The 16402-nt window shown below is 44.7% G+C and overlaps 2 protein-coding genes across 7 annotated transcripts in view; both read left to right on the top strand.

Moving 5' to 3' along the window:
- The window catches only part of LOC134211134 (sodium- and chloride-dependent neutral and basic amino acid transporter B(0+)), a 343203-nt gene extending 331333 nt beyond the window's left edge, over positions 1-11870 (top strand). For all 6 annotated transcript variants that reach the window (XM_062687768.1, XM_062687767.1, XM_062687770.1 and 3 more), the window contains 5 exons: positions 8776-8933; positions 9041-9084; positions 9153-9245; positions 9304-9570; positions 9634-11870. In XM_062687768.1, the coding sequence (XP_062543752.1) occupies positions 8776-8933; positions 9041-9084; positions 9153-9245; positions 9304-9570; positions 9634-11104 (2033 nt within the window). In that variant the 3' untranslated portion in view covers positions 11105-11870. The remainder of the gene's footprint in view (positions 1-8775; positions 8934-9040; positions 9085-9152; positions 9246-9303; positions 9571-9633) is intronic.
- LOC134211135 (sodium- and chloride-dependent neutral and basic amino acid transporter B(0+)-like) overlaps positions 1-16402 on the top strand; it is a 727874-nt gene that overhangs the window by 331046 nt on the left and 380426 nt on the right.

Raw genomic sequence — 16402 nt, 5'->3', positions numbered from 1 at the left:
CTTACCGACAGATGATCAAATACCAAAGTTCAACAACTTTCGGTGGCTGACGCGGTTAATTGTATACTACCACGCTATTCTGACTACAATACCATCTGCTACCTATAGAGCAAAACAGCGTTGTTGTCGACAGGTACTATTATTCAAATTTATAAACACTTGTGAATGTATAGTCCCTCATGAATATGGTGATGTGTTTGTAAATGAAAAGATCAATTTTCATGCAACAATATATTTAATATGCGCTTGTATCCCTTTGGGGCAGCAGGGACTATGTCCAAGGGCTTGACGATCCCTCCCCAGGCCATCTGCGAGTTGTGGCGCCTACCTAGGATGTGGTGGGGTTTGACAGTGGGCCCTGTTAAACCTCTATAAAAAGCTGCATGTATCCGCAAGTATCCGCGCTCAAAGCGCACAAGCCCAAGTCCTGGTGTTAGGTGGGGCGCTAAACAGCCCTGACACGACGGCCCTCCGACGAGACAGGAGGTTTGCGCAGGCCCAATAAGCCGCCTTTAAAAACAACTATTACGAACGACATAGAAGATAATACGACTCGATACAATCGGCAACGACCTAGGCGACGAATAAAGGATTACGATTGGAAGCTTGGAACATGGAACTGCAAGTCGCTAGGCTTCGCAGGTTGCGACAGGATAATCTACTAGTCCGAAGCACTTTCTTCCCCCGCAAGAATATCCACATGGCCACATTAGGTGATTACCTAATCAAGTAACGGAAAACCAAATCGACCACGTTCTAATTGACGGTAAATTCTTCTCTGACATCACGAACGTACGCACTTACCGCAGTGCGAATATTGAATCCGACCACTACCTCGTTACAGTATGTCTGCGCTCAAAACTCTCGACGGCGATCAACACGCGTCGGAGTCGTCCGCCGCGGCTTAACATTGGGCGGTTACAAGACGGTAGACTAGCCCAAGACTACGCGCAGCAGCTGGAAGTAGCACTCCCAACGGAAGAGCAGCTAGGCGCAGCATCTCTTGAAGATGGCTGGAGAGATATTCGATCCGCCATTGGAAGCACCGCAACCGCTGCAGTAGGCACGGTGGCTCCGGATCAGAGAAACGACTGGTATGACGGCGAATGTGAGCAGTTAGTTGAGGAGAAGAATGCAGCATGGGCGAGATTGCTGCAACACCACACGAGGGCGAACGAGGCGGCACGATACAAGCGGGTGCTGAACAGACAAAACTCGATTTTCCGGAGGAAAAAGCGCCAGCAGGAAGATCGATACCGTGAAGAGACGGAGGAACTGTACCGCGCTAATAACGCACGAAAGTTCTATGAGAAGTTAAACCGTTCACGTAAGGGCCACGTGCCACAACCCGATATGTGTAAGGACATAAACGGGAACCTTCTTACAAACGAGCGTGAGGTGATCCAAAGATGGCGGCAGCACTACGAAGAGCACCTGAATGGCGATATGGCAGACAGCGGTGGCGGTATGGTAATGAACCTAGGAGCACTCGCGCAGGACATGCGACTACCAGCTTCGAATCTCCAGGAAATCCAGGAATAGATCGGCCGGCTGAAAACAACAAAGCCCCAGGAGTTAACTAATTACCTGCAGAGCTGTTTAAACACGATGGTGAGGCGCTGGCTAGAGCGCTGCGCTGGGTGATTACCAAGGTTTGGGAGGATCAGGATCCACAGACCGGGTGTTCGCCATACGTCAGGTATTGCAGAAATGCCGCGAATACAACGTGCCCACACATCATCTATTTATCGACTTCAAAGCCGCATATGATACAATCCATCGGGACCAGCTATGGCCGATAATGCACGAAACCGGACTTCCGGATAAACTGATACGGTTGATCAAGGCGACGATGGATCGGGTAATGTGCGTAGTTCGAGTTTCAGGGGCATTCTCGAGTCCCTTCGAAACGCGTAAAGGGTTACGGCAAGGTGATGGTCTCTCGTGTCTGCTATTCAACATCGCTTTGGAGGGTGTAATACGAAGGGCAGGGATTGACACGAGTGGTACGATTTTCATGAAGTCCGTCCAGTTATTTGGTTTCGCCGACGACATTGATATCATGGCACTTAACTTTGAGAGGAGGGAGGAAGCCTACATCAGACTGAAAAGCGAAGTTAAACGGATTGGACTAGTCATCAACACATCGAAGACGAAGTACATGATAGGAAGAGGCTCTTGAGAGGTCAATGTAAGCCACCCACCACGAGTTTCTATCGGTGGTGACGAAATTGAGGTAGTTGAAGAATTCGTGTACTTGGGCTCACTGGTGACTGCCGATAACGATACCAGCAGTGAAATTCGGAGACGCATAGTGGCTGGAAATCGCACATACTTTGGACTCCGCAAGACGCTCCGATCGAATAGAGTTCGCCGCCGTACCAAACTGACTATCTACAAAACACTTATAAGACAGGTATTTCTCTACGGACACGAGACCTGGACGATGCTCATGGAGGACCAACGCGCACTGGGAGTTTTTGAAAGGAAAGTGCTGCATACCATCTATTATGAGGTTCAGATGGCGGACGGTACGTGGAGGAGACGAATGAACCACGAGTTGCATCAGCTGTTGGGAGAACCATCCATCGTTTACACCGTGAAAATCGGACGACTGCGGTGGGCCGGGCACGTAGCCAGAATGTCTGACAGTAATTCGGTAAAAATGGTTCTCGACAACGATCCGACGGGAACAAGAAGGCGAGGTGCACAGCGGGCAAGGTGGATCGATCAGGTGGAGGACGACTTGCGGACCCTCCGCAGACTGCGTGGTTGGCGAAGTGCAGCCATGGACCGAGCTGAATGGAGAAGACTTTTTTGTGCAGCACAGGCCACTCCGGCTTTAGTCTGATAATAAATAAATAAATCATAATTTATTCGGCTTTACATTTTAAAGTTCTAGAATTGTGTTTTCTTTTTCCAGTCTTCCATCCATTAAATTATAATCTTGAATCTATTATCAAGAAGTTTGAACGTTCTTGGAATATTGGAATATTGTAATTTTCAAGGTTTTGGAACTTATTCCTTATTTTCCGAGAAATAAGTTAAAAAATAACTTGTAGTATATCTTTCACCATCATAATCTTATATTCTTCTTCTTATTGGCATTACATCCCCACACTGGGACAGAGCCGCCTCGCAGCTTAGTGTTCATTAAGCACTTCCACAGTTATTAACTGCGAGGTTTCTTAGCCATGTTACCATTTTTGCATTCGTATATCATGAGGCTAACACGATGATACTTTTATGCCCAGGGAAGTCGATACAATTTCCAATCCGAAAATTGCCTAGACCGGCACCGGGAATCGAACCCAGCCACCCTCAGCATGGTCTTGCTTTGTAGCCGCGCGTCTTACCGCACGGCTAAGGAGGGCCCTAATCTTATATTATATTAGGTTATTTGTGGAAAAATACTAAACTGTAATATTTCAAAATATAACATACTAAATCATGAAGACATTTTTTAAGTATTTGTAGAATTTTTTAATATAATTCCAAACAACTCTTGAAAATGTATCAAAATATATATTATTCACATAATTTATTTTTTGTTTCGAAATCTGTGCAATTGAAAATTGCTGAAATAATAATAGAAGTATTTTCGTCTTAAGACGAGCTTGGAGATTAGAAGAATAACTAACTCCAATCCGTTTAGCTCAGTCTGATGTAGGCTTCCTCCATCCTCTCAAAGTTACGTGCCAAGATATCAATGTCGTCGACGAAACCAAATAACTGAACGGACTTCGTGAATATCGTACCACTCGTGTCAATCCCTGCCCTTCGTATTACACCCTCCAAAGCGATGTTGAATAGCAGACACGAAAGACCATCACCTTGCCGTAACCCTCGGCGCGTTTTGAAGGGACACGAGAATACCCCTGAAACTAGAACTACGCTCATCACTCGATCCATCGTTGCCTTGATCAACCGTATCAGCTTATCCGGAAATCCGTTTTCGTGCATAAGCTGCCACGGCAAATGCTGGGTAAATCGTACCATTGGTACTTCGCGTACCTGAATGAATAAAATAAAACCCATTTTGCGGTCCTTAGCCTCTTACCCAGCAGCTCCTATCCCAACCTCCTCGTGGTGCTGGCCGGGATACGAGCAACCTTAGGGAAGATCGGGTAACCAATTCCGGTGGGAACTATGGTCGTATGCAGACAGGGAAGGGGGAGTTTGCTCTTCTCCGGAGGTGCAAATCTTAGTGAGCGTCTGTTCTCGTCAGGATCGGCTCACAGCAGCGTCTGTTCTCCATGTTGGGCGGCTGATCATCGTCCGAGTGTCAGCGAGGGACTCTAAGTGAAACTGTGCACCATGGTCCACCGGGAATAAGGAGGAATGGTCCTCCGGAAATTTAGGGGGATTGGTGTCAGGCCTCGCAAGCCAGCCTTAATAAAAACATAAGCAGCAAACAATCAACAAGAGAGTACGGACCGGAACAATCGGCGAAGACCTCTGCGACGAAAAGGGACTAGCTTAGCTTTGACTGACTAAATATATCTATGGTTGCTACTCCGTGATTAACCAGAATCAGTGAAATTGCACAAAGAATCAACTGAATGATGGACTGGGATTGTTCAAGCATTCTCAGTGTGCAAGTTCCAGTAACTCTAATATTCAAATGATCAATAACGGTACCGGCCACGTCCTTGTAGTCAGTTAGGAAGAGGGAATGAATATTAGTAGGTGGTTTTTGCCATTTGAAAACCGTGTTTACCTCTGCGTCTCCACAAAAACCACAGGAAAGATTATCAGTTAGTTGGTAGGCATCGTTGGATCTGGATTCACTCTGATAAGTGATACGACAGTGCCATTCTTTATACACATTGGTTTTACCTAACCATGATTCGATCGTACAAATAAGAACATACTAACTACCTGCACACCGAGCAGGAACACGATCAAACGCATATCTATTGATTTACTTCCCGACCGCACAAACTACAACGATACCAGATCGTTCGACGTGTCTATGAACCGAACATGGACATTAGTCACCATGCATGCCCGATGGCATATGCACCGACGACCGAACCGACGTGCAGTATTCTGTACTTATCATCATAGGAGATTTGAACGCTCAGGTTGGCCAATAGGAGGAGTTTAGACCAACTATTGGGAGGTTCAGCGCTCACCGGCTGACGAACGAAAACGGCCTACGACTAATTGATTTCGCCGCCTCCAAGAAAATGACCAATCGCAACACCTACTTCCAACACAGCCTCCCGTATCGGTACACCTGGAGATCACCACTGCAGACAGAATCACAAATCAACCGCCAACATCGCCTCTGACCACTGTGCCCAAAACTATCCGTCATCAACAATGTTCGGTACCGACGACTGCCGCTTTACGATGTAGAGCGACTGAACCCAAGTAACCAAAAGTTCCTTCAAGGGTACGTTTTTCGCTTAATCAGCATCACTGAGCTGCTTAAGCGAAAATGTACTCTTAAAGCAACTTTTGGTTTCTTGGGAATCAACCTGATGTCGCCACTGCATACGCGAAGCATCCTGAAGCAGCGTTGCCGGAAGAGGGTGAGCTCGATGGGGCCCTTCTTGATGACTGCTGGAATACAGTCAAAGCAGCCATTAACGACGCAGCGGAGAACAACGTCGGGCATATGAGACGAAGTCAACGGAACGATTGGTTCGACGAAGAGTGCAGACCGATTCTGGAGGAGAAGATCGCAGCGCGGACGGTCGCGCTGCACCAAGGTACCCGGCAGAACGTGGAACGTTATAGTCGGAAGCAGAGACAGCAGACCCGCCTTTTCAGGAGAAGAAACGCCGCCTGGAAGAAGCGGAGTGCGGGAAGATGGAGCAGCTGTGCCGTTCTCAAGAAACACACAATTTCTATCAGAAACTCAACGCATCCCGCAAAGACTTCGTGCCGCGAGCCGAAATGTGCCGGGATAAGGATGGGAGCATCTTGACGGACGAACGTGTGGTGATCGAATGGTGGAAGCAGCACTACAAGGAACATTTGAATGGCGCTGAAAGTACAGGCAGTGAAAGTCAAGGCAGTGGAAGAGATGACTACGTCAGTTCAGCGGAAGATGGAAGTCATCCAGCCCTCACCTTAAAAGAAGTTATCAAGCCGGCTTCGTTGACGGTCGCTCGACAACGGACCAGATCTTTACTGTACGGCAAATCCTTCAAAAATGCCGTGAATACCAAGTCCCAACACTCCATCTGTTCGTTGATTTCAAGGCGGCATACGACAGTATAGACCGCGTAAAGCTATGAAAACTTATGGACCAGAACAGCTTTCCTGGGAAGCTTACCAGACTGATCAGAGGAACGGTGGATGGTGTGCAAAACTGTGTAAAGATTTTGGGCGAACACTTCAGTTCGTTCGAATCGCGCCGGGGACTAAGACAAGGTGATGGACTTTCGTGCCTGTTGTTCAACATTGCGCCAGAATGTGTCATGCGGAGAGCCGGGTGTAACAGCCGGGGTATGATTTTCAACAGATCCAGTCAATTTATTTATTTCGCGGATGACATGGACATTGTCGGCCGAACATTTGCAAAGGTGGCAGAACTGTACTCTACGGCGAACCCAGTATCCAGAAGGTAGCTAAACCCGGAAGGGTACGATGGGCAGGACATGTTGCAATAATGCCGGACAGCAACCCTGCAAAGATGGCGTTCGCTCCCGAACCGGCAGGTACCAGACGACGTGGAGCGCAGAGAGCGAGATGGGCAGACCAGGTGCAAAACGACTTGGCGAGCGAGGATGGAGAGACGCGACCTCGAACCGTGTATTGTGGCGTTAAATTCAGTGTTATTTGTTTATTTTGATTTGATTCAGTATTATCTGTTTAGATGTAGACTAAATAAATGAAATGCATAAGCTGCCATAGCTGGTCTCGATCGATTGTATCATATGCGGCTTTGAAGTCGATAAATAGATGATGTGTGGGCACGTTGTATTCGTGGAAAAGTTCTTCCCGAGCGCCTTCGGCATTACAAGTCGAAACCGATGAACAAATCTCGCTTAACTTTTCAAAAGGACCTAAGTAACATTTTTTTCATGAATTAATTTGAATAGCGCAATCAAAAGAAAAACATGAAAGCTTTTGATTGCAGTACTCAAATTAATTCATGAAAAAAATGTTACTTAGGTCCTTTTGAAAAGTTAAGCGAGAAATCATTCATTCCGACGCTTTCCCAGAGCGTCTCCGACATCACAAGTCGAAACCGATGAGAAAATCATTCAATCCGACGCTCTTCTAGAGCGTCTTCGATATTACAAGTCGAAACCTATGACCAAATCATTAATTTCGACGCTCTTCCAGAGCGTCTTTGACGTTACTAGTCGAAAACGATGAGAAAATCATTTATTACGGCGCTCTTCCCTCACGCTCGACATCAGAAGTCGAAACCGAAGATAAAATGTCCCAATCACGCCCACGTTAGTGTGATCACTGGTGTGCTGTCTTATCGAACGTGCAATGCCGTTCGTTGCCCGACGAGAGAAGAGCCAAAGTCATGGCCTGCTATTCACTAGTCAATGTTGGCGACCGAACCGTTATACGGATGATATTTGTCATCAATGCACGCTGGAAGTAAATTACCTATTTTATAATATATCTTACCCTCACAAAAACAAATGTCAATTGTCATTCCCTGTTCAGATCGCATCGAGGGAGGTTATCGAGATGTAGAAAGCCCAAATATACCTATGTATATTGAAGGGACTGAGGATACCATGGACATAGGGAGATATATCGAGATATAGAACATCGAGATGTAGATTGTCGACTGTATCATATATTCTATATAATAAAAATGAAATGGTCTGTGTTTGTATTCGCATAACTCGAAAACGGTTGGATGGATTTTCTTCATTCCTTCAGCAGATATGTTCGTTGGCATTTTCGACGGATTTATATTCAGTCGACTTTCTACATCTCGATATCTCTCCCTATATCGAAGGTTTCCTCAGTCCCTTCAATCTACATACATTTGGGCTTTCTACATCTCAGATTGGATTGAATTTGGATTTAAATCTATTCTATTGGAATGGATAAGGATTTAGTTTGCATTTGAATCTGATTAGGATTGATCTTTGATTTGGCTGTAAATTGCGTGAGATTTGCATTGAATTTGAATTTAATTAGGATGGAAATTATATATGGGATTTGCTTTGGAACTTGATTGTATTGGATTTAAATTGAATGTCATAGAATTTAGATTGGATTTGTGTTTGATCTCGATGGCACTTTAGATGTTCGTAAATTTCTTAATTACCCAAGGTAATTAACTCAATGTCTGGTTGTAAGCAAATGTCTAGTTGTACTCTGGTACTGAGTACCTATTTCGGCACGTCCTGACCGTTGGTAAAAGCTTGGTTTTATGGAATTACCCTCACTGCGACTAATATAGCGTGTATTTGTAATCATGTTTTCCTGATTAGGGTTGTATTTATCACAGAGAAATCAATATTTCCATGAATTGTGAAATACCTTTTATTACTGAAACCTAACTCTAAATATATTGAAATATTGAGCACTGCTTCAATTTCTTTAAGAAGGCGAGACTAGATCCTGATCAATCCGATATAAGATTTGCGAACCTCTCACAGATCGCGTGTCTGGCATCAAACAGCAAACGATCGAGTGGCGTTACTCTTATGCGAAATAAAAATTTAACTCTATCAAAGCTATCAGTTCCCTCGTTGGAGATTCACTTCTTTCGCTTAATATTCAAAATTCGATTAATCAAGAGACAAACTAACCATATTGTTTTTTTCTCCATATTCAAAGGTGCCAGCTTGGTCGGACGAATCGCCTCCTGGCTGGCGGCGATCTGGACCTCGATGCATTCGGTGATTGCGCTACTGTACGTCGGAATGTTGTCATTCAAATCTGTGCCATTTAGAGAGTGTAATAAGGCCGTAACGATCAACCAGCAGTCCATTCACGTGAGTCATGTCGTTGTTGTCTCCGTTCGTGGTCATGCATCATGCAACTGAATTTCTTCTTATCTTTGGTTTTTCTTGTTCTTCGTTTCATGATTCGAACTCTACAGGACGGCTACGATGTGGAACCCAATAGCGGACAGGAATGTTTGAAGTGAGTGTCATTAATATTCGATGCCTGCACGCATGGGTGATAAATTTCAAAAATATTTCCTTTTGCAGATTAACGTTTCTACGTCCAGTGTGGCGAAGTTCCCTCTATTTCGGGCTGCTTGCGTTGAGTCTGATTCTGTTGTGGGTCATTTCCATGGTGTGGTACGTAGGATTTCACTTTCATTATTGTCTGGCTTTGACTAATTAACTATCTTTGCAGCACGCACAGTGGAAAGATTAACAGACGGTCGATATATCTCTTTGGATTTTTGGCGTTGGTGTTGTTAGTTTTTGAAACCGGCTGGGAAGTAACGAAAGCCATCCATGATGAGTATGTTCCAGGATTGTGGCCATTTTATCCGGAGTCGTTTGCCGACAGCACGCTGTGGTTCAGTGCACTGGTGCAAGTCATCTATTCGCTCAATATTGGTATCGGTGCAGTACCAGTCATAACCGGGAAGTTCCTATACAAAGGAGATGCCATCAAGTAGAATTCATCGCATTTCGTAGAGCATCGTATAGTTGTTTCATTTAATCTTCTCTTCCACAGAACATCATTCGTCTACATTTTCTTCAACATCCTAATAACATCGATTGCGGTCATATTCTACGTATTTCAATTTCACAACACTGCAAACGACCCACACTTGCTGTATCCTGAACTGACCCCACTGACATCCATCTATGATCGTGCCGTAACGGTTCACGAGTTGGATCGCCTCATACAGCAGTTGATCCCAGCACTGGGCTATGCTTTGCTTTTCATATCCTCGATTGTGTCCGTGACGATCTACGTCTACACATCCACCAGGATGATTCGAAAACATCCGAACTATACCGTGTGTTTGGCTGGCCTAGTTGTCGCAATAGCTGGACTATTGTGCCCGAACTACATCTTCCCAAGGATCCTGGACACACGAATAGTTGGATCGTTGATAGTTTGTGCTATGATTTTCGAAATAATCCTAATCATCTGGGTATATGGATCAAAGAATTTGTACACAGATCTGGAATTTTCACTCGGACGACCTGTGCTCAAAGCATGGCTATTCATTTGGGGAATCATTCCGGTGCTATTGATTGCGATCCTCTCGTGGTGGACGATCACGTATTTCGACAACGATCTACTCATCGACTACTTTCCCAAGTGGCTGCCAGTGGTGTTCAGTTTGGGAGTTATCATGCTACTGGCGTGTGTCGAAATCAGCAAGCAAGTTGACTACAACATATTTAGCATGATCCATGGAGCGACGAAGCCATCTAAAGACTGGGGACCAGCTGACCCTTTGGTTCGGCATGCTTGGAAGCAATGGAAATCCGTCTGCGAAGATACCGGTGAGCGAGACTTCACTCTAAGACGGCGTGGCACCAAAGACTACACAAACTCTATCAAGAAGGGCCAGTACTCCCACTCCAACAAATACGGATCTTCAAATAAAAACCTGTCGACTGCGGGGAGCAATTCTCCCAACTATAGCGGGTCTGTTTTTGGGGACTCGGCCATCGAAGAGGACATTAGTGTGGATAAGTTCCCACACTACAAACAAAAGAACTCAGCGTACAGCGTCGATTCCAACAATGACAAATCCCCTCACATTTCCGCAAGCTCGCGAAAATCTTCCAACAACGATAAACGAACACCAAGTGAACGAAGCCAGGCAGGACTGATAACCTCCAGCAAAAACTCCGAAAACGGTTTTACGTCTCGAATAGAAATAATGAACGACGATCATGCGTATCGGGGAGCTATGGTACGAAATCCACTGGCCAAAGCGGATAAAACTCAACACTTTAAAACGAGTCATCATCATCTCGCACCACCCTTGCCGGTGCATCATCCTTCCCCGCAGACGATGAGTCAACAACCTGTGAAAGTGCAAAACCAGCAGAATGGTCTCTCGCAGAACCCCTACCCGGAGGAGGGTTACAATCGTGATATCTTCATCAGCAACGGCCAACCAGATCACATCTGTTGGCGCAAATTTTCTATCAATTCCGAAGAATATTCAACCGAGCTTTAAAAGCGACGAAAGTAGTATTTAGCTAGGCATGTTCGGGTCTTTGTTTGCATGAAAAGTAATTTGTTAATGTTTGTACATATTAGTTCCAATAGCGACGAGCTTAACGCGTAGGTACTTATTAGCCCTACTACGTCTCTTTGCAGTAAAGCAACAAATTCTAGTGAATATATGTATCATATGACCGTGGTTGATGCGGGACAGGCCAAACTTATTTATTAAATTTATCAAGTGAAAACCTAAATCCTATTCTAATTGTATTTTATTACTATCTTACTTTCTCTCTTGGCGGGTATAGACCCAACGTTAACGAAATCTTCATTACAGTACCTTAAACAAAGCGGTTTGTAATTAAACGTACTTCAACACACATTCCCTAAGTTTGTGTTAGGGTCACAAATAGGACTGAATCTTATAGTTGATATTTGATTTTGCATAACGTCAGGTGTTGTGTATAAAACTCTCGTTTTGTCCTTTCGAAACGAATGTAAAGTAGAGTAGTGCCCAAAATCGTATATCTTTCTATAAAGCAAACAGCCAAATTAGGAGAAACAAATCGTTCGACAGTTTGTTTGCGAAATCAGTCTCGCCTAAACGAACTGCCAGAACATTGTGATGCATCTTTAAACTGTTACTTCCTACAACAGCTCTAAATATGTCAGGTTGGAACGATTCATAGGATGATAAGTCAAAACTTTATTGTAATTGATTGCATCAAGATTAACAGAATTAATAGAAAAATATACAGATGATGTTAATTACAACTGGATCAATAAAGTCAATTGGTTTAATGAAAAATGGAAATAATGTAGAACAATAAACTGTGGATGACAATGTGCGCCTTTCTTATTTATATTTAAGACATAATTGTGAGTACACAGCCTACGATAATTCAAATATTCGACGGATGTCTAAGGGGCTCCATACACGCTCCAACATGTTGTAAAACTTTGACTCCCCAGGAAATTTGGTTAGATCGGTTAGATCGGAGTATTTAAAGTCGGACCATCTGTGGGCAAGTTGTACGACCGTTGGATAGTACAACGCCAGGTAAGTCTCATTAGGGCGTTTTGCATCGCCGAAATGTTAGATGTTTAATTAAAATGTGGAAAACCTAGATTTTTCCCACTTTCCTATCTATTATTTTGACACTGTTTCACCTAACTTATATAATTTTAGCTCTAGTTTTGTTGAAGCCCTCCCAAACACGGTAATTTATTCATTTATTTAGTCTACATCTGAATCAACATTGAATCAACAATTTGACGCCACAATACACGGTTCGAGGCCGCATCTCTTCATCCTCGAATACGTCCCAGGCTTGCCAAGTCGTTTTGCATCTGGTCTGTCCACCTCGCTCGCTGCGCTCCACGCCATCTCGTACCAGCCGGATCGGAAGCAAACGCCATCTTTGCAGGGTTGCTGTCCGGCATTCTTGTACCATGCCCTGCCCATCGCATCCTTCCGGCTATAGCTACCTTCTGGATACTGGGTTCGCCGTAGAGCTGCGCGAGCTCGTGGTTCATTCTTCGCCGCCGCACACCGTCTTCTTGTACACCGCCAGAGATGGTCCTAAGCACCCGTCTTTTGAATACTCCGAGTGCTTCAAGTCCTTCTCGAGCATTGTCCATGTTTCATGTCCGTAAAGGACAACCGGTCTTATCAGCGTCTTGTACATGACACATTTGGTGCGGTGGCGAATCTTTTTTGACCGCAGTTTCTTCTGAAGCCCGTAGTAGGCCAGACTTCCACAGATGATGCGCCTTCGTATTGCACGACTATCATTGTTATCAGCTGTTAGCAAGGATCCAAGATAGACGAATTCCTTCGACCGACAATGTCCATATCATCCGCGAAACAAATAAATTGACTGGATTTGTTGAAAATCGTACCCCAGATGTTACACCCGGCTTTCCGCATGACACCTTCTAACGCAATGTTGAACAAAAGGCACGAAATTCCATCACCTTATCTTAGTCCCTGGCGCGATTCCAACGAACTGGAGTGTTCGCCCGAAATCTTCACACAATTTTGCACACCATCCACCGTTGCTTTGATCAGTCTGGTAAGCTTCCCAGGGAAGCTGTTCTCGTCCATAATTTTCCATATCTCTACGCGGCCTATACTGTCGTATGCCGCCTTGAAATCAACGAACAGATGGTGCGTTGGGACCTGGTATTCACGGCATTTTTGAAGGATTTGCCGTACAGTAAAGATTTGGTCCGTTGTCGAGCGGCCGTCAACGATGCCGGCTTGATAACTTCCCACGAACTCATTCATTAATGGTTACAGACGACGGAAGATGATCTGGGATATCACTTTGTAGACGGCATTAAGGATGGTGATCGCTCGAAAGTTCTCACTCTCCAGCTTGTCAGCTTTCTTGTTGATGAGGCATATAAGCCCTTCCTTCCACTCCTCCGGTAGCTGTTCAGTTTCCCAGATTCTGACTATCAGTTTGTGCAGGCAAGTGGCTAGCTTTTCCGGGCCCACCTCGATGGCCTCAGCTCCGATACCATCCTTACCAGCTGCTTTATTGGTCTTTAACTGTTGGATGGCATCCTTAACTTCCCTCAAGGTGGGGGCTGGTTGGCTTTTATCGTCCGCTGGACTGACGTAGTCATCTCCTCCGCTGCCTTTACTTTCACTGCCTGTACTCTCAGCGCCATTCAGATGTTCCTCGTAGTGCTGCTTCCATCTTTCAATCACCACACGTTCATCCGTCAAGATGCTCCCATCCTTATCCTGGCACATTTCGGCTCGCGGCACGAACCCTTTTCGGGATGCAGTTGAGCTTCTGATACAAAATGCATGTTTCTTGAGAACGGCACAGCTGCTCCATCTCCTCGCACCCCACTTCTTCCAGGCGGCGTTTCTTCTCCTGAAAAAGGCGTGTCTGCTGTCTTCGCTTCCGTCTATAACGTTCCACGTTCTGCCGGGTACCTTGCTGCAGCGCGATCGTCCGCGCTGCGTTCTTCTCCTCCAGAATCTGTCTGCACTCTTCGTCGAACCAATCGTTCCGTTGACTTCGTCCCATATGCCCGTCGTTGTTCTCCGCTGCGTCGTTAATGGCTGCTTTGACTGTATTCCAGCAGTCATCAAGAGGGGCCCCATCGAGCTCACCCTCTTCCGGCAACGCTGCCATGAGATGCTGCGCGTATGCAGTGGCGACATCAGGTTGCTTCTCAAGTAACCAAAAGTTGCTTTAAGAGTAAATTTTCGCTTAAGCAGCTCAGTAATGCTGATTAAGCGAAAAACGTACTCTTAAAGGAACTTTTGGTTACTTGGGTTCAGTCGCTCTAGATCGTAAAGCGGCGGTCTTCGATACCGAATATTGTTGATGATGGATAGTTTTGGGCGCAGTGGTCAGAGTCGATGTTAGCGCCATGATATGTCCTGACGTCGATAATGTCGGAGAAGTGCCGTCCATCAATCAGAATGTTTTGGTACCGGGTAATATCCTCCTTTAGTAGCAGTGGTGGCTCCTCAACATTCGATTGGGTACGTTAACTAATGGGAAACGTAGTAGGGGGCACAATTCTTCCTCTATTCAGTTTATAATTACACACTCGCGGTTACATTGAAACACCTTATATTTAGGAAAAACACTTATTCAAACAGATCTACATTTATTACACTTAACATCTAACAATTATTCTTATGTACTAACGACAAATATACATTTGGCCATTCGTTTGGCCTAAAACCGGCGCGCCAACAGTGTAGTTGGATGGTTGGGTCGACGATAACTGAAACTACAAAAAAGTCATCTCCTGAACGACGATCGCAATTTAACGAGGCTGGCCAGAAGCTCTGGCCCAGAACGAGTGATATCCCGCTCTTTTCAGTCACAGCCAATCTCTCGCAGCATATCCACCACTGTGCATCCAGGTGGGCAACTTCTCAAACGTTCTCCGTAATAATGACCCAAGCTCTCATCGCGATCAGCTCTAGGTGGAACGAATGGTTGTTTACAACCGAGACGATATCACTTTCGCTTTCCTTGATATACGCAGGCTGGCTGGCTGGACGGTCAGAGGTCTATTGTTTGCTCCAACAGCAGAGTACAGTGGATAGAATTTATTTTTGGTGATGAACAGGGATGAAGTTTGTAAGGTGCAATAATCCAACACAGAACGTGGTCGATTTGTGATTCTGTCTGCAGTGGTGATCTCCAGGTGTACCGATACGGAAGGCTGTGTTGGAAGTAGGTGCTGCGAATGGCCATATTCTTGGAGGCGGCGAAATCAATTAGTCGTAGGCCGTTTTCGTTCGTCAGCCGGTGAGCGCTGAACTTCCCAATAGTCGGTCTAAACTGTTGTTGTTGGAGTAGTGGCTTCCCAAGTAACCAAAAGTTCCTTTAAGGCTCAAGACTCCATCACAATGTTTTGAAAATTAATGACTGTATCGCTTGTTTGTAATAGTGAGGCAAATGGTACGGAAAAGTGCAGCAACGATAGATAAATTTTGTTTACAACTGGGGTGGGTGGAAATGGGGTGTTAAAAATATGCCAGCTGATGCATAATGTTGCCAGACTTGACGAAACTCTTATTCTATATCATAACACATGTTCACGGTGTATCAAATATATGAGTATTTATCGGTTTAAAAATTTTTATTCACCACTTGTAATTTAACAGAAGCTTACATAACATGTTTAAATATTTATTTCTGGTATATTTGTTCAATCCGACAAACAGCAATGACTTTTTCCAATAAACAAATCTGGCAACGGAGAAGAGATGATTATTTTCTTTTGTATGCACACCTTTGTTTGCGTGTTGGCTGGCGTATACGTTGTATTGTTCGGATTGAATGAAGTTGCATCGCGTAGATTTTGAACTCACCATTTCACTTATTGCGCTAGTGAATTTGAGTCTTCCGCATTTTATTGCATTCACAATACGGTCGTCAAATTTGTCTCTCACTTCGATTTTTAGAAAGCAGTTTTCGACAGTTTTTGGGCGTGAAGTGAATTAATTGGTAGTCAAGGTTGAAGAAAAATGTGAACCTCAGTTAGTGAATATGTTTTAGGAGTAATAAAATCAAGGAAACAATGGGAAAACAATCAAGTGAAAAATCAAGTGAGTGTGTATGTGTTTGATTCGAACGTTCGAACGTTAGTATGCGTTCGATGAACATAAGAATATCGGCCTAGGAAAAACGCAGTTTTCAGCGTTTTTCCAGCAGTTCCTCAGTAATTGCTAGTTTTGGTAAGTGGAAAATTAATATGGAAATGCCATGAATATATTATGATGGAGGGTAAGTCCGTAAAAAGCCCCAAAATGTTGAATTTAGTT

Source organism: Armigeres subalbatus, chromosome 2 (genome assembly GCF_024139115.2).
Source record: "Armigeres subalbatus isolate Guangzhou_Male chromosome 2, GZ_Asu_2, whole genome shotgun sequence".
NCBI lineage: Eukaryota > Metazoa > Arthropoda > Insecta > Diptera > Culicidae > Armigeres > Armigeres subalbatus.
The sequence above is the reverse complement of the archived record's forward strand: the minus strand, read 5'-3'. Positions and strand labels throughout refer to the sequence as shown.